The sequence below is a fragment of the Colius striatus genome, chromosome 12, assembly GCF_028858725.1.
Source record: "Colius striatus isolate bColStr4 chromosome 12, bColStr4.1.hap1, whole genome shotgun sequence".
NCBI classification, from domain to species: domain Eukaryota; kingdom Metazoa; phylum Chordata; class Aves; order Coliiformes; family Coliidae; genus Colius; species Colius striatus.
In genome coordinates, this window is record NC_084770.1 from 27,926,402 (window position 1) to 27,951,636 (window position 25,235).

The following is a 25,235-nucleotide window of genomic DNA, read 5'->3' on the forward strand; positions in this document are numbered from 1 at the left end:
GAGAACAAGTCCCAGCTCGCCACAGCCTCCTCTCAGGGAGTGTCAGAGAGTGCTCCTGTCTGCCCTCAGCCTCTTCTCCAGGCTCAACACCCCCATTCCCTCGGTCCTTCCCCAGCACCCTTGTACTCCAGCCTCTTCCCCAGCTCTGTGCCCGGCTCTGGCCACGCTGCAGCCCCTCAGTGTTCGCCTGGCGGGGAGGGGCCCAGCGCTGCGCGGAGCGCTGGAGCCGCAGCCCCGGGCGCAGCCGCTGCCGGGTCCCGCGGGCGCTCAGGGGCCGCTGCGGCGGGAGCGCCGCGCCGCTGGTGCGACGGCGCCCCCGTGCGGCTGGGCCGGCACCCGCAGGCGCTGGCCCCGCCCGCGCCGCTCTTCCGCTTCCCGCTGACGCAGTTCCCAGAGCCGCTGGGGGGGGGGGGGGGGCGGCTCCACGTGACTCGGCCGCGCCGGCCAATGGGGGCGCGCGGCGGCGGCGCGGGGGCGGGGCCGAGGCGCGCGCTCTCGCGGGCGGCGGCGGTGGCGGGCGCCGAGCGGGAGCCGAGCGCGCGCGCCGTGCCCGTGCCCTCCCGCCCCCCCGTCCCGTCCCGTCCCATCCCGTCGCCATGTCGGAGGAGAAGCCCAAGGTGAGGCGCGGCGGGGACCGCGGAGGGGAGCGGGGGAAGAGGCCTCTCCGCCGGGCTCTTGGGCAGGGCCGCCCATGGGGCTCCGCCCCGCCCGGCGGCGTGCGGCGGCCAAGATGGCGCGATGGGCCGGGCCGGGCCGCGGCGCGCCGGCGGGAGGAGGAGGAGGAGGAGGGGAGCGGTGTGGAGGCGGCAGTGGCCAGCCAGACCGTCCGCCGAGCCCCCGTGTCCGCAGGCCGCGGCGGGTGGTGGGCAGGGCCGGGCCCCGCCACGAGGAGCCGTGAGCTGCCGCGGGGAGCGGCGGGGCTCGGCCGCCCGCGCTCTGAACACGCGTCTCGCTCGCGCTTTACCTTCAGGAAGGCGTGAAAACGGAGAACGACCACATCAACCTGAAAGTGGCGGGGCAGGACGGCTCGGTGGTGCAGTTCAAGATCAAACGGCACACGCCGCTGAGCAAGCTGATGAAGGCGTACTGCGAGCGGCAGGTAGGCCGGCCCCGGCTGCCCCCGGGGAAGGGCCCTCGGCGCGGCGGGAGTGTGCCCACAGGGCTGGAGGCGCCGGAGTTGAGTGTCCAGGCGTGGGGGAGAGCCAGGGCTCGATGCTGTCAGTTCTCAGGTGTTAGAAGTTTTCCTCTTCGGTTCATGCAATCTTTTTCTTCCTTACCAGGAGCTACAAGAGCTCTCAAAACGTCCCAGCAGCATTACTGACATTTCTCCAGTTCCAATCCCTGTCTCCAAGGCCAGCTCACTCAGCTTTTATCCTCAGAACCCTCAGTTCCATCTTGATTGACTTAACACAGTGCAGTTTCTGTTGGGAGAGGGCACACAACAAGTTTTCTTGTGTTGAGGCTTTGTGGGTTATGTTCTCCCTTCTCTACATCTCTCTCCTGCAGCCTGCTGTGTTCCACAGGTGGCTGGCTCTGCTGCTGCCTCAGATACCACTTTTCAGGGCCATCCTGAGCCAAATAGGATTTATCCTTACACCTTACTCTTGAGCCTGTGCTTCTACATCTGGCTCAGGGCAGAGGCTGGGGGTGCAAAGGGCTTTCTGTGAAGCTTAGCCAGGATTTGCTCATGGTTCCCTTGTCTATTACACATGGGATCCTTCACTGCCCTGAGGGTGATGCTCAGCCCAGCCTGCTGCAGCACGATGCCTCTTGGGTCAGGACCCAGAACCAAGTCTGCAGAGAGGTGTGGGGAGTCGTTGCCTTCCTGTGGCTCTGCATGTGACTGAGAGCGTGAATTGCACAGGGACTTGGAAGACTTTTGGGGAGGAAAAGACCAGGGATTAAAGATTGCCTCGTGTGATTAAATGCTGGCAAAACAAGGCTCAGTCCTGGCTTCAGCTTGGGTTCAGCACCACACTCCTGCATTTCTCTAATCAGCCTTGTGAGGAAGATGTCTTTCAGGTTCTCTTTTCCTCAGATGCTGCTCTTCATGCTTTCTTTTTTCATCATAAAGTAAAGAATTGGAGCTTGGAGCAGGTGCCTGAGGTGGGCAAAACCTTGTGTTGATAAGGGGCAGTTGGTGCTGACAGCTGGCTACACAAAAAAGGGGTTTTCCAGGGCTTTTTAAAGGTTGTTTTCCTTTGAGTCAGCTTAATCCACCGTTACTGCCCTGTCTGCCTGGGAAGCAGTTGCTGACACATCCTCTGGGGCTGTACAGATGGTGCATTAATTGATTTCTTCAATTACTTTTGCAAATTAACTTGATATCTGTGCATGCAGAGCAGGATCAGAACCTGGATGAGAGCCTCTGGTGCCCTGTGGACTCAGTCCTCGCTGGGGCTGCTCTGCTTCCTCCTCTTCTGTAGCGAGATCCACACGCCAAGTTTCACACCTGGAGAAATCTTGTGGGCTTTTAGTTCTGTTCATATTTATCCTGACAGTAAATGGTTGGTTTGGATCCTGAAACAAAAGCACAGTCTCATATGAATTCCTTTACATTTGCAGGGCTTGTCCATGAGGCAGATTAGATTCAGATTTGATGGACAACCAATTAGTGAAACGGACACGCCTGCACAGGTATGGGACACAATTCTGCTGCAAATGGCTGTGCAGAGATTGTGCTGTCTGTGGGTAGGTCAAAGGAGTTTGAAATCAAAAGGGTTCTGAAGCAGTTGCTGTAAGATTACCACATTCCAAATTTACCTCAGGTGGGATATTTTTTCCCCCCCCCTTGAATGTTTTCAGTGCTGGGGAAATGGGTAGCTGAACAAGCCAGCACTAGAGTGCTGGTGTGGAAAGGACCCCTGGCAAGTGCTGGTGGTGTCAGGCCCATCCCACTTCAAGCAGGGAGTTTCTTGGGTGGTTGAGGAACTGAGAGGCCACTTAGCTGGGGACCTGTTGGGGATGCTGCTGGGGTCGGTCTGACCAACTGGAGCCCCATTGGGCATTGTTCATGCCCCTTCTGAGGGGCAGCAGAGTCCTGGGAAAGGTGCTTCATGCATGAGGGGATTAAACTTACCCTTCTGTTACGGGTACATGTTGGGAGCTGAGAGCTGAGCGCTTCTGTCACCGTGAGGCTGTGCATTTCGCATCTCGTGTTCTCTGTGTTGCTCTGCCAGCTGGAGATGGAGGATGAAGACACTATCGATGTGTTCCAGCAGCAGACGGGTGGAGCGTGCTAAGGCATGTGCCGTCCCTGCGAGAAGAGGAGCTTAAGGATCCTCGTCACACCTCACTCTCTCATCTGTCCTGGGATTTGCTATTAAATAGTAAACAAATGAACATGCCAATCACACAGGATTCTTCTCAACTTTTAGAGGACATTTACCAAAATTGCTTGTTGTCTTTGACGTACTGTGTGTGCAAGTCAAAAGGGTATCTGCAGGGATTAATCTAGATCTTAAATTGGGCCAATTTGATTTCAGTTCAGATTTAAGTAATATGTGTTGTCTCTCTGCTGTTATCTTGGGGTGTTTTTTTTTTTGTCTTTAAACCTGTGGCCTAAATCCTCACCCCTGTGTGAGGACATGGAGCATTCATTCCTGGCTCTGGCCAGTCTTGCCCCCTCTGTCCAATTCTAATCGTGTAAATAATTCAGTATATTTTCATGCCAATTGTGAGTGTAAACGTTTCCTTTTAAGAAAAGCCGAGGAGAAGGAACGGAGGTGCTGACTCAGAGGGTTTTTTAGTGTGTGTTGCACGTGGGGGAGCCTCTGGCAGGAGGCTGGGCCAGGCAGAGACAACGCTTTGTGGGGAGCTGGCGGTTAAAACAGTGCAGATTTACATGTGCTTTGTCATATTATGATAAAGTTGTCTGAAATATACTTTTTTAATGCAGAAGTGAGATCTGGCCTGAATTATTGTCACAACCAGAGCAGCTGGTCCAAAAACTCCACGCTCCTGATGGTAAAGCAGCAGGACTTTTGTTGTTGTGGAAGCTCACCAGGAAAAACCTGTTGCTGCGGCTCCAGCTGTTTGCTGAGGGCCAGGCAGGAACTGTCCCCTCTCTCCTGCTGCCTTTAGTATGTCTGTTTCTCAGTGGGTACAAGCACTGTGCAGGTTTCTTTTTCATACTCAGTTTTGGTAGGTAAAATGGATAAATGGGGGGAAAAAAGCACCTTGTCATGTTCACCAGGCAGTGATGATGTCAAGAGTCTGGTGAGCAAGGAGGGAGATAAATGTGTGTGTGCAAAAAAACCACCCCAAAACAATCCTCTCAGAAGTGTGGAGTCTATTCTAGACCATCCCCTTGTACCTCCACAGACTGTCTGCTGCTGCTCTGGGGGGTATTAATCTGCCTGTCACATCTCCCAGACACACGTGGCTGCCTTGGGTCACCTCATACTTGCTGGAAACTAACAGAAGGGCCCTTATTTTATTTTTCCGGTGTACAGACTGGGATGGCTTGTGGATCTTCTTGTTTGGTCATCATGCGCCCTCATCTGGAGTCCTGTGTCCAGTTCTGGGCTCCCCAGCTCAAGAGGGACAGGGAACTGTGGGAGAGAGGCCAGGGCAGGGATACCAAGGTGATGTGGGAACTGGAGCATCTTTCTGCTGAGGAAAGGCTGCAGGACCTGGGGCTGTTCAGTCTGGAGGAGACTGCAGGGGGGAATCTCATTAGTATTTAAGTGGTGGGTGTCAGGAGGCTGGGGCAGCACTTGTATCTAGTGACTGGTAATGGGAAGAAGCTGGCACACAAAAACATTTAAACATATGGAAAAACTTGTTCCCTGTTGAGGTGAGGGAGCACTGGCAGGGGCTGCCCAGATGGGCTGTGGAGTCTTCTCCTCTAGAGACAGTCAAACCCAGCTGGGCGAGTTCCTGCCTGACCTACTCTAGGTGGTGCTGCTCTGGCAGGGGCGTTGCACTGGGTGATCTCCAGAGGTCCCTTCCAACCCCTACCGTTCTATGATTCCATCAATTTGTACACTTGTGTGTTCTCCCTCGCTATTGCACACACCAAATGCAGTCTGATACTCACTCTGTGCCTCGCACTCCTCGGGGCCATTGTACTGCTCTCGCGCCTTGCGGCCCTTCCGAGGGGCTGCGGCCTGTCCGGCGCCTGCCTCGGGGCCTCCTGAGAGGCGGCTGGGCGGGAAGCCGGGCCCGCGGAGCTGCGGCGGTCGCTGCTTCCCCCGGCCCGCCCCCTCGGGCCGCCGCCCGCCCCCTCGGGCCGCCGCCCGCCCCCTCGGGCCGCCGCCCGCCCCCTCGGGCCGCCGCCCGCCCCCTCGGGCCGCCGCCCGCCCCCTCGGGCCGCCGCCCGCCCCCTCGGGCCGCCGCCCGCCCTTTCCCGCCCTTTTTTCCCCGCCCCCCCAGGGCCGGCCGGCGCATGCGCGGCGCCGCCCCGGCGGCGGCTGAGGGCAGAGGGGCGCCCCCCAGCGCAGGAGCGGCCGCGCGGGAGCGGCGGCGGGGCCTCGCCATGGCGGGGACGGCGCTGAAGCGGCTGATGGCCGAGTACAAGCGTGAGTCGGGGCAGCGGCGGGGACGGGCGCTCCTGGGGCTTCTGTCCGCGCTGCCCCTTGCCGACGGAATCCTTTCGTAAAGGCGGCGGGGGGTGGGGGGGAGGCCGCGGGCCGGGCGGGGGCGGCGGCGGTGCAGGCCGCGGTCCTGCCTCCCTCCCTCTCTCCGCGCGGGGCACCCTCTGAGCCCCGCCGGTCAGGGTTCCCAGCCCCACCGGCCTCGTCGGCTGCTCGCCTCTGCTCGGCCTGCAGAGCGCTCCTTACAGAGGAAGCCGAGGCGGGGGCGAGGGCAGCGGGGGGCTGTGAGCGCGGCGGTGAAGGGGGCAAGCAGGACGGCTCCGCGTCCGCTGCGAGCTGCAGCCCCCGTCGCCGTTGCAGTAGGCCCTGGGTGGAAAACCATCCTGTGCGCTGGCCTGGGCTGTCTAGGCTGGGACACAGAAGGACGCTTTGTGCACGGCTGACACGTCTGGGAGGCCCGGCTATCCTGGGCAAGTGGCCCATTCCTTTTGTGTTCTTCCCGGTTAAATTCTCCAGGTTGAACAAAAGGCTGAGCCACTGTGGCAAAGCCTTCTTCCCTCAAGCATCATTAGAGGCGTTTGTCAAGACCTTAAGGGAAGCGTGGCAGTAACAGCATTTAAACTCAGGTTCAGTGATCAGCAGCAGAGACTTGTCTCTGTTTAAAACCCTGCATGAGATGCGGCTTGCAGAGGGTGCTGAGTGGTGGCCTGTGCCTGCCCCGGCCCAGGGACCAGCAGCCATCCCCCAGGACCATCCTGTTTCTCCCAGGTGAGCTCCACAGTGAGCTTCAGAGGTGTCCCCAAGTGCAGTTTTCTGGCAATAAATACTTTTTATTCTTTTATTTGTCTACCTAGTTGCCTTTGAGCCCTGATGTTTAGGCTTTTATTCAAGGCAAGGAAGTAGAATGCACGAAAAATAAGTGTTTGTTAGGGGAAGGATACCATTAGAGCTGGCCTTCTGCTCCAGTGAAGGTTGTTTAAGGAGCTCTCCAAGTTGTCCAAGGTTGAGGAGTTTTTCCTTGCTTTCCCATCATTCCCATTCAAGACTCCAGCCTGCATAAAACAGAGTATTTATAGACATATGTTTTCTGCCAGTCCTGTGTTTATTCTCAGGCTGCTCTGTAGAGCACAGATCTTGAGGTTGAAACGTGATGTGGGTTTCTGGAGTCTGGGACTGGCTTGAATGCTGCCACGAGTCACTCAGGGCAGTGAGCAGGCCCTACTGGTGAGGTGGCAGTAGCCAGTCAGGGCAGTGAGCAGGCCCTACTGGTGAGGTGGCGGTAGCCAGTCAGGGCAGTGAGCAGGCCCTACTGGTGAGGTGGCAGTAGCCAGTCAGGGCAGTGAGCAGGCCCTACTGGTGAGGTGGCAGTAGCCAGTCAGGGCAGTGAGCAGGCCCTACTGGTGAGGTGGTGTGGGTGAAGCTTGTGCTGACGGCGTGACCTAGAAGCCTGCCTGTTTCTGTTGCAGTCTAGAAGCAATGACCTGAAAGGCAGCTGCAAAAGGACTTGACTCTGCTTTTGTCTGTTCTCAGACATAAATCCCCTTAGTCCCCAAAAGCATTTTTCATCCTTTGTTGTTGAGATTCTCAGAGATCTTACTAGAGTGTCTTGTGTGAATGAATTCTGTAGGGAAAAAGAGTGAGATTAAGTAGCATAAACAAAAATTGCCAGTGCTACAGGCAGATGTTACACAAATCTCCATGTAGTTTCCCAGGATAAGGCTTAGATGAGCTGAGATGACACTGGGTTTGTCATCCTCCTTTATAAATACCTTCCCAGCTCTAATAAAAGCTAGCATTGTGAAAAATGAACACAATCAGCACTGGCTGAGCATGCGAGGCTTTGGCTTCTGTAGCAGAGTTAGCCAAACCTCTCCAGTTCCTCTTTCTCCTTCCCTGTCTCTTCCCTTTAGTTAGGTCTAGTCATGACAGAGATGTGTGCCAGTCAGTGCTTTGCAGATGGGTGTTTGCCACACTTCTAATTCTTTCCTTACTGGCTTCCTCATTTCAGCTTAGCTCTTTGATTTTCTCTGTGTATGTCTGCGTTCAAGTCTTCAAATAAAGGTTTGTGGTTACCTTATGTGAAAAATGCTGGATGTTGTGAGGAGTTTCTACCTGTTGGAGCCTAAACAGATGATTCTGTTTCGGATGAGCCTGTAAAACCCATCTGGATGCATTCCTGTGTGACCTGATTTAGGTGGACCTGCTTTGGCAGGGGTGTTGGACTAGATGATTGTGGATTAAACAGCCCTTCCAACTCCTACCATTCTATGATTCCATGAAATAGCACTGTTTTCCCTTCCCCAGGGAGAAGGAGGGAAGGTGGCTGTGGGCAGCCAGATGAGGTAGATTTAGTTTTTTGTTCCTCCTTTATATCTTTACTTGCATGATTGGAGTTCAATGACTTTTTGCTGTCTCACCTTTAATCAATGATTTTTCTACTCTGCCAAAACTAATTCAGGTGAAGTTTTCAAAACCAAAGATCAGGTATAAAAGAAGAGCCTAGTTTGTGTTAGAGCGTGTGTTTGCAATTCATTCTGAATCTAGAATAGTATTAAAGCCTGAAGCGAGTCTCTCAGGAGCAGCTTGTGTGTGTGAGAATGAAGAGGTGGAAGCCTTCTTTTTCTATGCTTACTGTTTCCTGGCTGCATGGTCTCAAAGACATCTTACTGCTGGCTGGACTTTTTACATCCAAAATGGGTTACTTTGAGTATATTAAGATCTATAGAGTCACAGGGGTTGTGGTGCCCTGTTATATGCACTGCATTTCCTTTCTGGGACAAACAGTGTTGGATTGCAATGCCAACAGGTGTCATTGGGAACGCTGTCAGGTTAAAAATATGGGATTTATATTAATTCTGGGGTTTCAAAATTCTCAGGGAAAAAAGTAGCCCTCAGTTGGACTGAGCAGAATCTGTCCCTGTTGCTTGGAGAGAGTTTGTGTGGAGCTGGAGCAAGACTCCCACGGTGCTGGTGTGGGTTGTGTTGAGCTGCTGTCTCTGAGCACAGGGAAGGATGAGCATTTGCAGCAGGCTTCTGCAGCTGGCCCTCTTAATCTGCTTTGAAAATGCTCTTTCCTGAGCATTACACTTAGGAGACATCTCAGACACACTGCGCTGTGTGTCCACGTGAGCTCCTTCTGCCCTGTGCTGACGGGATGCTGCGGCAGGGAAGAGAGTAGAAAACAGGATTTCTGGCAGTGCAGAAAGAACAGGATTCTTGTGTTAAGCATCTCAGACCACATGCTGTCAGATACTGAAGTGGATATGTGCCCTGGTGCTCTTAATCACCTTGGAGATGGACTAAATCAGAAGCACTTTTAACAGTGTGATCAGGCTTTTTATCAACTGCTTTAACAAGAAAATGTGTTTTCTGTTCTCCTTTTGGCTCAGGTGCAAGCAGCCTGTAATGATTCCATAATGAGCAGTGAGATGAAAAGGAAGGCAGTGGTAGTGTGTGTGTGCCCAGATCTGCCCCAGGTTCCTCATGGAAGTGTCCCACTTTGCTTGTGTCAGCTCCGTTTCGTTCAGTCTCTACTCACAAGCAACGCTCTAGAGTGAGGTTTAGCTGTGATGCTACAGGCTGGGACTTCTTGCTTTTTGACTGGGAAGCACATCCCCTGCCTGTGTGCAGAAAACCCATCTGCAAACCCCACAGGGTACCTTGTTTTAGGATATGAAGGTGAGACATTGCTCTAAATGCTCACCAGTGCTGAAAAGAGAATGGAATGGAGTGGTGGGCTGCACCACCACAGGCTCCTCTAACATGCACCCAACTCTTGTGTCTGGCAATTCCCCTGACCTCAGGGCACCTTGGTGTGGTTGTGGTGGTGCATGGCTGACCTGGTGCCTGTACATCACCACAGCCTGCCCTTCCAGCAGTGGCTGTCAGCCTCAGCTTCTCCTTGTGACTCTGCTGCTCCTTTGTTTTCTGCAGAGACTTTTCTTGGCCTTCCCCTTTACCTCTTCCAAAACTGATTCATTTTGTGGTTTTCTGGTTTATCCTTCCCCCCCCCGTTGACTGCTTGTTCTTCTACCTCTCAAAATCCTTTAACAGGCCACTGCTGCCTGTGTTTGCTCTGTAGGACCCCTGAAGTCTTGCCTGGCAGCTCTGGTAGCAAGCACCAGGAAGGTGATGGCCTGGCTCTGCCTGCCCCGAAGAGGTTATCTGCCTGCTGGGAGCGGGTGGAAGCTCTGCAGAATGGGGCATATGCTCCAGCAAAGGCCTGGGGTCCCACAGCTGCAGGTGAAGGTGACAGAGCAGCAAGTCAGTGTTTGGTGCCATTGGAATGGTGGTGGCTGGAGTGTGGGTGTGTGCTGGTGACGCTGCTGTCACCTGCAGACAGTGAGGGGACAGCACGTGGCACTCTTATCTGGGAGAGCTTTAAACCCTGCAGGCCAGGAGGCCAGCCTCAGCCTGGCCAGGAGCTCCCCCCTGCCTGGATGCCACAGAGAGCAGGGGGTGGGTTGCTTTGTTTGCTGATGTGCTCCTGCTGTGCCACATGACTTGCTCAGGGGGACAGACACAGAGGGACAGGGTGCCAGCAGAGACTGGGACAGGAGACAGTTTGGCCCAGTTAACTTGTGGAAGTCATTCAGCAGTGAAAGGTTAAAACAAATGCCCTGATGGTGTGCTCTTCACTACTCACTTAAAAACAACTGGAAACAATTCCCATTCCATTCAGGTGACCCTAGCTTGGAGGGGGTTTTCATTCCTCAGTGACCAGGGGTAGTAGCAGCCACTCAAAACCAAAGCTTGTGTGCCCCTGCACTGTTCGGTACTTAAGGGTGGGAAACCTCCTTCGCCTAATGCAAGGGGAGAGCCGAGCAAGGTGGAGAATTGAACCTCCCTCCATCCTCGTGAAGGCTTTTACTCGCTGGGGTTTGGCTCTTGCTTCCTGTTGCTCCTGTTTCCCTTGTTGCTGGAGAGCTGTACAGAGGGGTTTTCTTCTTAGAGAGAGCCACAAGATGGAGCTGTTGTGTGCAGCACAGCCCGGAGCTTTCATGGAGAGCCGAACAGAAGTCAGGTCCCGCATCCTGTTGATCAGTTTGTGGCTTCCCACACTCGTGGTTGTTTTCATATGTTCCTGCTCCTGCCTTTTGTGTGTAACAGGCCACTAGTAGCCCACAGGCCATCGAATAGGAAACACATTGCTAGATAAGCAGCTCACAGCCCTCACTTAAGTTGATCTAATTAGTATCCCTCCTTGGAGTGTCACCTCCTGCCACTGGTCTTACCCAGAGCTGTGGGGTTGCTGCTCAGCCCCCAGTGACTGCAGGTTCACTGCTTGCCCATTCACAGCTGAATTGTGCTTTTCCAGCTCCACAGGACTTGGGAGACTGGAAGCTGATGGTCTCCACACTTAGGTAGTAGAAAAACTGGTGGTTAGTTTATCAGCACACAGAGTGCTGGGCTTCAGCAGCCTTGAAATGAGGCACCGATGCTGAAGGTTATTGTATGGATTGGGAATTGTCCTGGTTTCCTACAGAAGGGAGAGCTGGTGGATCCAAGTGCAGCCATGACTGATGCATTTTTGTCTCACATTTTCCAGGCCATGCAAGGGGGGGTCGAATTGAATTCAAGGAGCAGAGCGGCTTGTCAAATCTCTCACACTTCCTCTGCCCCAGCTTTTTGTGTCGTTTTGGGTTTTGTATTAGGATGCTGTCAGGGCTGAATTGGTGCAGAGAGGTTCTGGGAATACAACCTGTTTTCTCTCCAGGCTGTGGAGATTGTACCTGCAGATACCAGAGTGCTCCAAGAGCACACCGTTTCCCATACTTTATGAAGAGGGTTATTTTTTCCTTCCTTAAAGTTGTTGCCTCTGGGGAGTGTAGTTTTGAAAGCCTGGAAAGGCACAAAATACCAAATAATTTTGCTTAGAGAACTGTCTTGCAGGAAGGAGTTTAACTGCCAGCAGTGAGATGCTGGGCCTTCTGCATGTGGCATTTTGCTCAGTAAAGCGTGGCTGGAAGATTCCTCCTGTTGGTGTCCTCAGGCTTTGCTCCAAGGACATTAGCTGGTGGGGCCTGTATGCTGAGCTGTGGCCACCCAAATGCTGTCTGAAAAGCTTGGGCTTGCTGGTTGTTTTAACCTTCCTTGTGTTCTTCTCTTCACAGAGCTGACCCTGAACCCACCGGAGGGGATCGTAGCAGGTGAGGATCTGGGCAGGATTTGTGCACTGTGAGGCTGTAGCCTGGCATTCCGGTGGCACTAAGGATTGTTTTGTTCTGTCTTCATAGGTCCCATGAATGAAGAGAACTTTTTTGAGTGGGAAGCTCTGATTATGTGAGTTAATCCTGTTTTGTATTTGAAGCATGCTATCATTGGCTTCTAGGAGAACAAGACAGTGTCAGTTCTGCACAGCATCGAGCTTGGCCCACCTTTGGCTGGGAGCTTCTCTCCTGACTCTAACTGGCATTATGTTTGGGATTTAAACAGTGTGACAGCAGCATTGGGGCTTAAGCAATCAGTTGTTGTCCAGGTGTCGTTATAATAAGCAACATTCAGCATATGTAACTTGCAAATTTGACAGCAATCCTCTTTTGGGCTGTCGTGGATCAACATTGCATGTGCAAACACTGTAGGAAACAAGAACTGCTTGTAGGTCACCCAAACCTCTGGGAGGCAAATTGCAGAGATATCAGTGGTAGGAGGGAAAAAAAAGCTGTAAAAAGTTATGTCACTGGTCTGTTTTCCTAGAGAAATGGAAGGGCATTCATCTGAGACAGGGTTTGAGTTTACAAAAATACTCTTTAGATGTCATGAATTGGCTGGGGGGGATAAAGGTGTTGGGAGCAGTGATTCCGTGTCAAGAACTCTTCTGTTGGTGAATGACTCTGATGGCTACCTGTCATCTCTTTGGGAGTGTCAGAGACTTGTTTACAACGCTGTGTCCTTCCCCTTCCACTCCTGAGCTGATGGATGTAGTTGTTTATAGCAAAGCTCTCCATGAAAAGACAAAATCTACTTGTCCAGCACCTTACAGTTCGTCTTCTCTTGTTCTTGTACACTTACTCGTGCTCCACCCCTCTTTGGAATCTCTGATGTGCTTAGAACAACTGGGGGTTCTTAGAAAAGAAAGCTCTACAACAGTAGGAGAGGGGAGGAGGCACCTTTGTCACTCTAGTCTGACAATTCACACAAATGCTACAGAGCTCAAAGGTGAAGCAGCTCCAAACCAGTAAGTCTGCCACTAAGCTGGTGTTCTGTTGTTAGAGTTGATCCAGGCTCTGTATTTCCAGATTCCTTTAGGAAGAGTAGGTGATTTCCTTTCATTCTGCTGGGGCTGGCAGCAGGGTTTGTCAGGGATTTGTCTCAGCCACCAGTACTGACTTAGGAGATGCTCATCGAGCATGGGTGCAGAGCTTTCCCAGCTCCCTCTGCTTGGAATGCATCGTCTAGGGAGGAAAACCAAGACGTGTTGAGATGAGGCACGCACCCAACACAGCAGCGTCCCGAGCTGTAGCACATCCACACAGGCTGTCTGCGTGGGTGATGCTACTTCAGGGCAAGCTTGAGCCTCTGAGTTATTTTAAGCCTTGGTAAGTGGAGATGACTTGGATTACCACTGCTTGGCTGCAGATGGATGTCAAGAGTTGGCAAATGCCTCTGCTACGCTCATCCTGTGATGAGCAGGTTGTACTTCCCGGTGACTCACCCCCCTCCCAATAAAATGGAAAGAGGTGCTTTGTTGCCTGACACCAAAGGTTTTGGCTGCAGCACCTTACACTTTCTGCAAATGGAGTAGTTGTCCCTTTCCTGGAACATGTGCCTCAGTTCCAGCAGCTGTGTGTTGCTGTAGAAATCCCACAGGGTTTCACACACCTCCTGGAGCGTGGAAGGCAATTCCTGCCTCTGGCTGCTTTCTCCTAGCAGAGATTTTGTGGTTGGGTAGAGCCTTCGTGGGGGACACAAGTACTTTTGGATTTGGTTGGTTAACTAGAGAACACTTTTTTTGTGATGTTTCCCATAACAAATTCTGAAACCACAGAGGAGCCTCTTGTAGACTTGAAAGGCCTCGAAAGTGCTGAGTGCTGAGCTTCAGCTCTTTGTCAGCGCACGGGGAGAGGCGGGGGCGCTTTCGTTTTGGTTTCTGTAGCATTGTGTGGCTCATAATAAAGTTATATTTTAAGATCTGCTAAATTCTGAAGCTGTGGTACAATAGAAACGTGTTTACCCTAAACATGTTTGGCTCCTTTCATCTCTGTACAGTGCTGTTAGTAGAGGTATTTGCCTATGTTTGGAAAGCAAGCTAAATGACTCGTTTGTATCAGTCTGCAAGAATCTTCTCTAGTTGTTTTGCCATCTCAAATGTGCTGTGTGAGATTATGGGAATGAAAGAAGTGTAAATGAGGAATGTAAGGTGTACTTCAGGTTTTCAGAAAGGTGAAGTGCAAAAGGTAAGGAAGTAGTGTAATAACTGAGAAGAGTAGCCTGCTCTTTTCTTTTTGTCTTCATCTGATTTATATCAAGATAGAACACAGGTAGGGGCAAATAGATAAGACCCAAGAAGGAAAAGACGTCACCCCCATTCGGCTGGGGGTCAAACTGCTGAAGAGCAGCTCTGCAGAGAGAGACCTGGGAGTCCTGATTGATAATAAGCTAAATATGAGCCAGCAATGTGCCCTTGTGGCCAAGAAGCCAATGGCAGCCTGGGGGCATCAAGAAGAGTGTGGCCAGCAGGTCAAGGGAGGTTCTTCTCCCCCTCTACTCTGCCCTGGTGAGACCTCATCTGGAGTCCTGTGTCCAGTTCTGGGCTCCTCAGCTCAAGAGGGACAGGGAAGTGCTGCAGAGAGGCCAGTGCAGGGCCACCAAGATGATCAGGGGACTGGAACATCTTTCATAGGAGGAAAGGCTGCGGGACCTGGGGCTGTTCAGCCTGGAGAAGAGGAGACTGAGGGGAGATCTTATTAACATGTATAAATATCTGAAGGGTGGGTGTCAGGAGGTTGGGACATCCCTCTTTTCTATAGTAGATAGTAACAGGACAAGGGGTGATGGGATGAAGCTGGAACACAAACAGTTCCACTTAAACATAAGAAAAAGCTCTTTCAGTGAGGGAGCCCTGGCACAGGCTGCCCAGAGGGGCTGTGGAGGCTCCTTCCTTGCAGGGCTTCAAGACCCACCTGGACACGTTCCTGTGTGACCTGATCTAGGTGACCCTGCTTCTGTAGGGGGGTTGGACTGGATGATCTCTAAAGCTCCCTTCCAACCCCACCATTCTGTGATTCTATGATTTATCGATTCAGAGGTGGGCTAGGTGATGTTACACAGACTGATGTAAGAGCATGACTCACGAGATAAAACACTGCCTTTTGGAAGAATGGGAGTAGAATTTTGGTGTTCAGGCTGTATTGACATGGATGAGTAATAGAGCAGTTCTTACCCTCCCCAAGGGAGCACAATAGATCCATAACTGAAAATAGGATGTGGTCACCTTTCTGAGCAGCAGAGCTTTGGAGCCTGACGTGAAATGAATCCTTTGGGTGATATATCAAACAGCGTCTGAGTTCAGAGTGGTTATGAGCAGCAGAACAACAGGGTGACTTATTTGTGCTGATAAGTAACCCCAGCTCAGCCAGAGAGTTTACTGCCATGCTGCTCGACTCCTTAGCACTGCATGAGGTCCCAGAGGCTGCTTTTTGTTGTGCAAGGTCATGAATTTAATGTCTGAAGACCGAGTTCTGCTGGCTTCGGTTGCCTTATGCAAGTGTGTGTTGCTGTTCAAGTTTATCCCCAAAAGACACAAACCCACATAATTGTTAAGAACTAAAGATTGCTTGGAAAGTAAACAGTGTAAAATGGAGTCAAGTGATCAGAAACCCATCTAGAAAGGTAATTAGATCTGTAATTAGGCTTATGATTTTTGTTCAGCATGGAATTCCCCTTTGCAGCATCTGGTGACTATGAGTTTTGGTCATCTCCCAGCATCATTTTACAAACAAGAAGCCATTTACAAATGCACACAAAGCTGTGTTATAGAATTAGTTGTCCCTGTCAATGTGTTCTTCCCTCGTGTTCTGGCTGATTTCTGCTGGCCTTTGCTTTCCCTGGCCTAGGCAGCAGCCAGCTCCACAGAGTCAGAGTTTAGTGTTTTGCATGCTGTGTCTTAAGGTCAGCGGAGTAATTCATAACACTCACAGCCAGGCAGTCTGGTTGCTAGCAGGTCATTTAATGCCATGTAATGGCCAGACGAGAACTGGTATCTGCCCCTCGGTGCTTTAGGCAATACTGTGAGTATTGCAGGCTGGAGAGAGTCTTGGATGGAGCAGGTTTAAGACAAGGTATCTATTTGAGCTCTATGCTTCAAGCCAGTGCAGGATGAGTGCCTTCTGTGCACCTGTGGTTAGTTATGGCCAGTGCCTCATCTTCCCTGGGATATGGGGGCTGCTTAAGGCAGCTGGCCCCTTGACTCAGTGCTCTTTGCTCCCTGGGATGGGTGTCACTGCTGCCTGGCCTCCCTGTTTCTTGGAGGAACTCTAATCAAGTACTGGGTGGTCTGGACTCTAACCAGCACAGCAACTGGGACAAGATGATAGTGTGAGGCACGGGGGCTTTGAAAGTGTCTCCTCTGCAGTCACACCACCTGCTCTGCTGTGCCCTCTGCCTTGCCAGCCCTGCCCCTGTCCTTTTGGAAGTGCAAGTGATGCTGTCAGGCTTCAATGCTGCAGCCCCCAGAGAGTTCTGTAGCTGCAAATGCTGTCTTGGATTAACGTGAATAACTCCTTTGAAGCTGATCCTGGCAGCCCTGAATGGGTAAAACAAAAGCATTTTGCTCACATAATACAGGGCCTAAAATGGAGTGTGTTGGGTTAATGTATTTGACAGAAGAGCCCTTAAGGCTGTGTGTTTGCTCTCAAAACAGAACATAAGACACCCACCAGCTTTTCAATGCCTGTATGTACATACTCTTAGAAGTTCAACAATAAGCCTTTAAAATGCAGCTGGAATGAAAATGTTCATTAAAAAACACATTCAGTTTCCCCTCAGATGTGAATTGAATCCCAGCTAAATTTAGGGAAAAGGCCAGAAGGGGAATGAAATGCTTGAGCTGGTTCAACTTTCGTTCTCACAGCGTGTCAATGCGTTTCTCTCATCTTACCCACCAGTGTCAATATCCAGCTTTAAATCACAGGCTTCCTGGGTTTGTCTGCCAGCCTTTTTGAATCCCAGGCTTGGAAAGTGAGCCTCTGAGGGCTTTAGAAGTTGCCAGTCTGAGTTTTCTTTTCCTGTAGGTTACCAGTTGCTGTCTCAACTGTTGGGAGCCCTTGGACTTCTGTGTTCTTTCTGCAATGAGGCATAAGGGCTGGGAGGAGGAGGCATTAATGTACTCCTAAACTGTACTTCCCAGAAGGAACAACTCTTGTTGGAAGACCTTTTGACTAAACACATCAGGTTTCCTTGGCTAGGATTTCCAGTGTGTTGTGACCTTTCTGATCAAGGGAGAGCATGTTTGCATACTTTTTAGGTCTTCCAGCTGGTTCATTTGAACAAATCACGACTGCCAAACTTTTTTGCTCACCTTCCAAAGATTGTTCTACGTAGGGAGGGTAAAAATACTTCTCTTAATGTCCTCAACCTGATTGCACTTTGAAGCAGATGGTGAACACAATAAGAAAGTGTTTCTACAAGCCCTGGTTCTCCCTGTGCACTTGAGGCAGCGCAGACTGAACAGCTGAAGTGTGTGGAGCAGGGTTGCTGCCCTGCACCCGGCGGCCGTGGTGCCCGGGCTGTGCTTGTGTTCTTAGCATCAGCTGGCAAGGAGCGCTTCTGTGTGGTTAGCTCCACGCTGGCAGTCTGCATCTCCCTAGGTTTTGGAAGTGATTTCTGAGCTGCAGTGCTTGACATCTCTGTCTTGTGCAGCATAACAGGATCTTCAAAGGCACAGGAGTCCCACACCTGCTTTCTCTTGCCGTGCAGACGCCCAAATCCCGGAACATGCCTTGGAGCCAGATACTCCAATTATATCCAGACACACCCTGCTAACTAAGCACTGTTGTGACCTTCCTAGTAATTTAGTCTGCAAGCTTTGATTTCCCCCTTCCCTCCCAAACCCTGTATTTGGATTTAAGTTTGAGGTGTGGGGTAGGAGTGCGTTAACTCGTTGTTTTCTGGAGAAGATGGTAAAACCCAAACCTCAGACTTTGCATTAGGTAAGAATTTGTGTGGATGAACTGCTGAAAACTCTGGTGAACAGCTTTCTGTCTGTTTCTAGGGGTCCTGAAGACACCTGTTTCGAGTATGGGGTTTTCCCTGCCATCCTGAGCTTCCCACTTGACTACCCGTTAAGCCCTCCGAAGATGAGGTTCACATGTGAGATGTTCCACCCCAACAGTGAGTGACGCAGCGGGACGTGGCGGGCAGCGGGTGGCTTGTGCACCTTAAAAACAAACATCCGCAGCAAAAGGTCTGCCATCCTCACCAGGGGTGGTACTAACCCTTTCCAGCCTTGGATATGCAAGTGGGAGTGTTCAGCTGTCCAGCAGTTTTGCTCTGTTTTAGGATCACTTGATCACATTATTGCTCACCCACCTTTTTGCTCATAAACATTCCAATAAAGATTCCAGCACTTTTGCTGCCTTTAAGAACGTTCCAGGAACTCTTGTGAGTATGGTGTATATAGTCTGAAGGGAAATCTTCTGTATGTGCTGTGAGATTTAGTGAATACATACAGGCTCTTCCAGTCTCTCTGTGGCTTTTATTTCAGTAGCTTGGTGTCATTTTAACGAGTGAGAATCTATTGACATTCACCACAGTGTGAACACAGATTTATTAGGCAGCATAGGCTTTTTTTCTCCACTAAGTCACAAGTTTAGTGTCATTACTGGTGTGATCTTTGTGGAACAGAGGGCTCTGTCCAAGCAGGTGACATGTTTGCAGGCATTTTTTTGCTGGCCTTTTCTCTGCAATTCTGATTGTGGCAGTATTACCTAAAAGACTTTTCAGTGGAGGTCACTGAACAAGGACAGCTCACAAATTCGAGCTTTGGACAGGTGAAAAACCTTAAAGCTCCCTGTTTCACAGCTCGAAGCACCACCATTCTGGAGTCAGCCTTGGCATTCTTTGTGAAATTCTTGCCTGTAATGTCTGTTAAATCAAGAGATTGTTCATCAGCACCCAGATGTGATGGACTGGGTCTGTATGTTAGGGCTCTGCCCCTTGAGAGCAATAGGAGGAAAATGCTGCCCTCCTGCTTAGTGTTTCCTTCCCAGCTGCTGTTCCTGGATGTGCATAACACAAATCTTAATCTCACCTGAGAACTGATTTATTTCATCCTATTACAAGGAAGTTTGCAGTTTCCTGAAGTTCTTCTGTTCTCCCCTTCTTGAAGCACTGCTGATGCAGATTCTTGCCTGTTTAATCCACATCTTTCTCTCCTCCTGTGGAAGACACATCTGCATGTCACAGCTTAGAACTGTAGCATCCCCTCTGAAGCTCTGATGTCTGAAGCACTGCAGCATTTGGCACCTGGAAGCAGTGTGGCTACGTCAGCACCTTGCTTCAGCTGGACTGAAGCTTCTTGGCAGGACTGGTCTCTGTGAGCCAATCTGTGTACATGCAGTACTCTGCAGCTCCAGTTGTGTCCAGGTTCTCTGCCTGCAGCTGCTTTGTGTGCAGCACAGCCAGGGGTGGTGAGGTGTGCAGAAGGACAGACTCACATCTTACAGAGTAGCTCTACACATGATGAGTGGTGCTTCCTCTGTGGGGTTAACTGGAACATACTGGATGGACAGCTCAGCTTGTTGAAGTCCTGTGACTCTGGGTCACGTTAATCTAAAGTTGAGATCACCTGAAGCAGACTCCTGTCACGTGGGATTGTGGTCGTCTGGTTGTGCTCAGAAAGGCTGTGGAAAAGGGTGACTGTGCTGTACTTTGTCTGTTCCTTTACTCCTCCACCTGTTAGGAACTGCAAGGAGAAGTTTAAGGAGCCTGCTGTGTTCCCTTGCCTTTGCAGTTTCTGTTACCTGCAGGGGAACTGAGACACCACAGAACAACCTTTTCTTACAACGAAATGACATTTGTGGATGCTTTGATGAAGAGAACCCCTCTCCCAAAGCAGTGATTTATGGCAAGTCTTGCATTAGCACTTGGTGACAAAGTGGGAAGAGGTGTGTGTGTTATCCTGGCAGCAGCCTTTGCTGTCCTGCCTGTGCCTCCGTGCTCCAGATGGTTTAAATGACCCGCTGCATGAAGCTGTCAGAGCAACTTACAAACAAAATGCCTTCTGCCAGCGTGTTCCTGCCTTGCAAGGAGAAGGGCTGATTCAGCATGTGCTGTTTTCATCTCTTCCAGCTATGGCTAGGCCAGCTCCAGTCCCCAGCCTGGGGCTGCAGGACGGGATGTCAATAAAAGTCTTCCAAAGCACTTAGGCGCTGCAGGCTTGTGCAGACACCGGCCGGGCACGCGGATGGAACTGGAAGCCAGCAGAGCTGCTCCTGCGGTCCTTCCCTCTCCCTGTTCTCTCCTGCTTTCCTGGCAGTGCAGAGGGTTGATCATCCCAGGAGCAGAAGCACTCGAAGCTCCCTGCTGAAGCTGTCCTTCTTTGGGAGTGTCCTGGTTTAGGCCCATCAGGGAACAAAAGACCACGATTGGCCTCAAGTACCGAAGAGGCTGAGAATTGCCAAAGGACAGGGAGAGCTTAACTGCTGCTTGAGGTCCAGGACAAAACAGAGCAGGCTGCTGGGCTTGGGAAAGGAAACAAGAAATAATGTAATGCAACATCAACTAAAACATAACCTTAAACCCTAAAACATAACAAACATAAAACAACACAGAGTGGTACAACGATGAAGAGTCCAAGCAGCCTTTTTAAGAACACCTTCTCCTCACTCCTCCCCTCTTCCCGGGCTCAGAGCCCTGATCCCGGGGTTTTTACCTCATCCCTCCCTGCACAGCCCAAGGGGGCTGGGAGTGGGGGTTTCAGTCAGTCTATTCCTGATGGCTTCTGCCCTTTGTCCCTCCTCAGGGCAGGTGGGCTCTGCCCCCATCCTCCCTGCACGTGGGGTCCCTCACACACACACAGCCCTGCCCGGGCTGCTCCCATGTGCATTGATCCCACAGGCTGCAGCTCCTCTCTGCCTCTCGTGTGGGGCTGCTCTGGGCCCGCAGGCTCCAGCACAGCCTGTGCCATGGCCCCTCCTCACACAGTCTCTGCACTCTGGGTGCACTCACAGGGAGCTGCTGCTGGCTTGTGGCCCTGCATGGGCTTCAGGGGTACAGCTGCATTCTCACAACAGCTTGCAGAGGGGTCTCTGGTCTGGTGCCCCTCCTTCCTTCCTCTTTCTCTGACTGTGGGGTCTGCGTGGTGGCCTCTATCTTGTATCACTCTGACACCTCCTGCCAGCACTTCAGAAAGGTGGGTGTGAGCCGGGGGATGAGTCCAGAAACTCTTTACTGGGTCTGCACTGCAACCCCCTCCCCCTGGTACCAAGCAAAAGCTGCTCCTTGCTAAACCAGGACAGGGAGGCTGCAGAGTTAGGCCATGTTGCTGAAGCAGTGCTTCAAGCTGTTCTCTTCATGGTACCTCTTCAGCCTGTCTGTGGCCTTAAGTCAGTGTCTGTGAAGAGGACTTGTAGCGGTGCTTGCGCTGAAGGTGGGAGGGGAAGACATCCACATCCTTAACTGCTGGGTGACCTCTCTTCCATGCAGCTCTAATGCAGCTGAGATTTATGCAAAGTGCAAAACAGTCTTGTGAACTCTTGTGGTTGCACCTCAGTAGTGTTCAAAATAAGATGGATTGTGTTCTTTGTAACGTACCACTTTTATACCCGTTTTCCCTCCTTGCTGCAACAGAGCAAGTTTCCTTAAAGCTTGTGGTGGTCATGGTCCAGTGAAGGACTGTGCCCTGTGTTCAGTGCTGTGTGACAGTTACCCTTTGATTTCAGTAGGACTGGTGACCTATTTGGAGCTGGCTCTGTGCGTAAGTACTTGCCTTGTTCCACCAGCCTGCATCTCTTATGTTCTCCTTGGAGCCTCTCACAGTTATTAGGTGACACGAGCGCTCCCAGCAGGCTCCTGTTGGGGAAGAATGACACAGGTTTGTTAGAGCTGCTTCAAGGAAGCTTGTGCTGGATTTTTGTCTTTCACATTTGGTGGCCTCTTGCCTTTGGAGGAGAAATTCAGAACCGAGTTTCGCTTCACTCACGCAAAGGCCGAGTCCAAACACTCATCTGTGCTAAAGATTTGGAGAGGCCAAGTGTTTTCACTGAGTAACAATCCATCCCCTGTGCTTCTCCTGCAGTTTACCCAGACGGGAGAGTTTGCATCTCCATCCTTCACGCTCCTGGGGATGATCCCATGGGCTACGAGAGCAGCGCTGAGCGGTGGAGTCCCGTGCAGAGCGTGGAAAAGATCCTCTTGTCCGTGGTTAGCATGCTGGCAGGTAAGGACTGATGTCATCTTATCAGGAGCTCAGGTAGTTACTGAGTTAGCCAGAGCTGCTTCTTACTGTTTAAGTGAACAAAGGACAGTTCTCTGGAAAGAATTAGGGAGGGGAAAAGAGTGAGTTAGTAATGAGCTGTTTGGAGCGATGGTGCCGCGTCCCCTCAGGCAGCAGCTCAGGTAGGTCCCTGCTCCTGCACAAGACCTGTGTGCTTTGGTGCCTCTTCAGCTCTTGCAGGTTGTAAAGCTGTTGATAATGGCCCATGTTGAAGGTGGCTTTAGCAGCTGAAGGATTACCAGCCAAATGTAACCAGTATGGTGGACTGGAGCCTGTGGCCGCTGTGGTTGACAAGGCAGCACCCTCCATGTCTGTCTGTCATTTGGCAGCCTGGGAATGTAGCCTGTTCTGCCAGCTCTGGCTCAGAGGAAGGTTTCTTGAGAACAGGAGTGGGCTGAAAAACTTCTTGTACAGCCTTTTAAATGGCTTTCCCTAAATCCAGCAAGGGCTGTGGATCAGCTCTGTCACATACAGCTCCCTGCAAGGCAAATCCTTTTCCACAGAGTGGACAGAGCCACTGAACTGCCTCAAAGGGCCAGAGCCATGTCCCTTAGGATTGGGTTTGGATAATAAAAGACTTCAGAAGGTTCAGAAGCAGCGAAGTTGATCATAGAGCAAGCAATGGATTCTTACCTGGGACCATTTTAGCTTCAGAGTAGTAACCTGCTTTTGGGAAGTTGTGCAGACACTACCTTCCCGTGGCCTCTAAGAACCTTTTTGTTTGTGGTGTAGCCTTACCAGGACTGGCTAGCATAGGAATCACCTGGACTCTCCTCTGCCTATGTGTCCCATTTACCTGTGGCCTTTGCAGGAATTAGTCTAGACCAGGGATGATCATCTGCCTTCAGGCTGGCTGGGAGTGTGAGCCCCAGCTGGCCAGACTGAGTGCCCTACACATCTATGGGCTTCTCAGGGCAGACCATCAGCGTTGTGGTGACAAAGATGTGAGCCCCAGATGTCTGCCATGAGCTGGGCCAAGGTGGGTTTGGACCAGAGTGTGAAGCAAACTGTGTAGGGCACGTCCTGTGTGCTGACAATGAACCTGAGGGGTCCTGTGCTTCAGCTTATCTGTGTACAGAATAGCGTGTTGGGCTCCTGGGGGCCTGATGGGCTTCGTGATGTGCTTGGAAATCCTGGGATGAAAGCTGCTGCAGAAATGAAAGCATTCTATGGGTTTGCTTGATGGGTTTTGTTGGTTTTTAATAGAACAAGCCATGCCAAAGAGTGACAGAGCCTGTTTGGGTGGCCTGGTCGGGGGAGCTTTGTGTCTGTGAAGCCGCAGAACCAGGACAAAGCCGTTTTGCAGGGAACAACGTGCAGTTTTAAACACCCTCTTGCATTGTTCCTTGTGCATGCCAGGACTCAGCTGCTGACAGCAGAAACAAAAGGAAGTCTTGCTTTTTTGCCTGTTGTTTCTTACCTGAACTCGACCTTGCTGCCATATTCTCTTGCCGTCAGTTCAGCCCTTTGGGAATCCAGCAGCTGTGGTAGGTTTGCTGCAGTGCCTGTACTCCCAGGCAGCATGGATGTGCTAAAGGCACAAGGACGTGGCACCACAGAGGCATTATTGAAAAGGATCTTGCTCCATTCATTGCCTGCCTACCTATCTTTCAGTCTTTCTCATTTCAGAGCCAAACGATGAAAGTGGAGCCAATGTAGATGCCTCCAAGATGTGGCGGGAAGACCGAGAACAATTTAACAGAATTGCCAAGCAGATTGTGCAGAAGTCACTTGGACTTTAGACTCTCAAAGAGACTGAAGTGTTTTGTATTTCTCTCCACCTGAAAATGAGCAGTGCTCGGTGCTGGTACCAAAAAGGAAAACCTTGCAAAAACGATTGGCCTAGTTCTTTTTATCATTCATTATTTATTTGTCATCTCTTTTCTCCTTCCACTGCTCCAGAGAGGCTTCTAGTTCACTCACTAAATTGTGTGGAAAAGGGGAAACACTGGGGGAAAATATGGAGACAATGCTGTTTCAAAGGCTGCTTGTTGCTACCTCACCTTGTGGCATGGGAAGCTTGGAGACACTGCGATCTGCAGCCCATCCTCTCCGATCTGCTGTCGGAGAACAGAGCTGGTTTGCATCGCCTGCTGGAAGAACTCATTGTGTGTTTTTATGGGCAGCATTGCTTCTGGAGCATGGGTAGGGAGGAAATAATCTGTCAGTTTTATGGTACTTTCTAAGTGAAGGGCAGCATTTGCAATCAGAACTGATGTGAAGTGTATAGCTAGCTGAAGAGGCTGTAAGACAGGGCTGTGTCTGCGAGGTGCCAGCAGAGAAAGGGACTGAGCAGTATGTAACTTTAAGAGAAGATGCAGGGAGTCACTGTCAGGGACTGGTGTGGGTCTGGAACGGGCTGGTGTTCTTTGTGTCGAGCTTTTGAGTCAGTGTTTGCTCAGAAGAAATCCCAAGAGCTGCTTTATTACTCCTCTGAGACACTCAGTCACAAGCTTTGCCGTCAGGTGTAGGATGTAAGGACTGCACTCCTAAACACCAAAGCACCCAAACCTTCTCCAGTTCACTACAAGCAATAACATAACCTGTTGATAACAGACAGCATCAGCTTCTGTGGGCAGCTTGAAATGGGCTGCATTTGAGAAGGGCTTTTTTTTCCCCCTATGAACAGCGGGTGAGGTGGCAGGAGTGGCCCCTTGGAGCAAGCTGCAGGGAGGGGACTCTGTATGTGTAGGACTCGTCAGGGTTCGTGCCATGCTGCTTGTGCCTGGGCTGCAGGTCGCCACGTGCCTCCAAAGGCTCTGTATCTTACAATTTACCTCTCTGTTGGGGTAATTCTTGCTTTGGTGTGCAAGTGGGAGGGAGACCTGATGTAGTTTGGGAGCAGAGGTGATGAGACAGTGTTGTACCTAACTGGTGTTTCAAGGCATACAGGGAAATGTAGCGCTTTTGTTGGGATGGTAGTGGATGGAGTGTCGCTCCTGAGCCCACCACAGCCCCTTTGGGAACTGGGAGCAGCACGTGGCAAAGGATGCATTCAGCAGACATGGCAAAAGCACAGAGTATTTCATCCATGTGTGCTCACTTGCTGTCTTCATTTCATGGTGGGATTTAGTCTGTATACTTTAAATAAAGTGATTCTATTTTCTGCTGTCATAGTTGTATGCAAGCGTATCGCTGGGCACAGGGGGGTTGTGTGGGCACTGCTCACAGCAGTCCAGTTCTGACTTGGTCCAAAGGAGTGGAAGGACTTGTTCTGACACAGGGGATGCTCACAGGAGTGAGAGCTGACACTTGCTTGGGCT

At 51.3% G+C, this 25,235-nt stretch overlaps 2 protein-coding genes across 2 annotated transcripts; both read left to right on the forward strand.

Moving 5' to 3' along the window:
• The first annotated feature begins 501 nt into the window (after nucleotides 1-501).
• On the forward strand, nucleotides 502-3,900 carry LOC104553136 (small ubiquitin-related modifier 3). The gene is made up of 4 exons (XM_062005506.1): nucleotides 502-617; nucleotides 971-1,099; nucleotides 2,566-2,637; nucleotides 3,180-3,900. Exons 1-4 carry the CDS (start codon nucleotides 597-599, stop codon nucleotides 3,240-3,242), a joined length of 285 nt encoding a protein of 94 aa, XP_061861490.1. The 5' UTR covers nucleotides 502-596; the 3' UTR covers nucleotides 3,243-3,900.
• A 1,503-nt stretch (nucleotides 3,901-5,403) lies between these two features.
• Nucleotides 5,404-25,084, forward strand: UBE2G2 (ubiquitin conjugating enzyme E2 G2). Its single transcript, XM_062005504.1, has 6 exons — nucleotides 5,404-5,522; nucleotides 11,651-11,686; nucleotides 11,774-11,819; nucleotides 17,749-17,867; nucleotides 21,775-21,915; nucleotides 23,602-25,084. The coding sequence occupies exons 1-6, from the start codon at nucleotides 5,480-5,482 to the stop codon at nucleotides 23,712-23,714; spliced, it is 498 nt and encodes a 165-aa protein (XP_061861488.1). The 5' UTR covers nucleotides 5,404-5,479; the 3' UTR covers nucleotides 23,715-25,084.
• The last annotated feature ends 151 nt before the right edge of the window (nucleotides 25,085-25,235 follow it).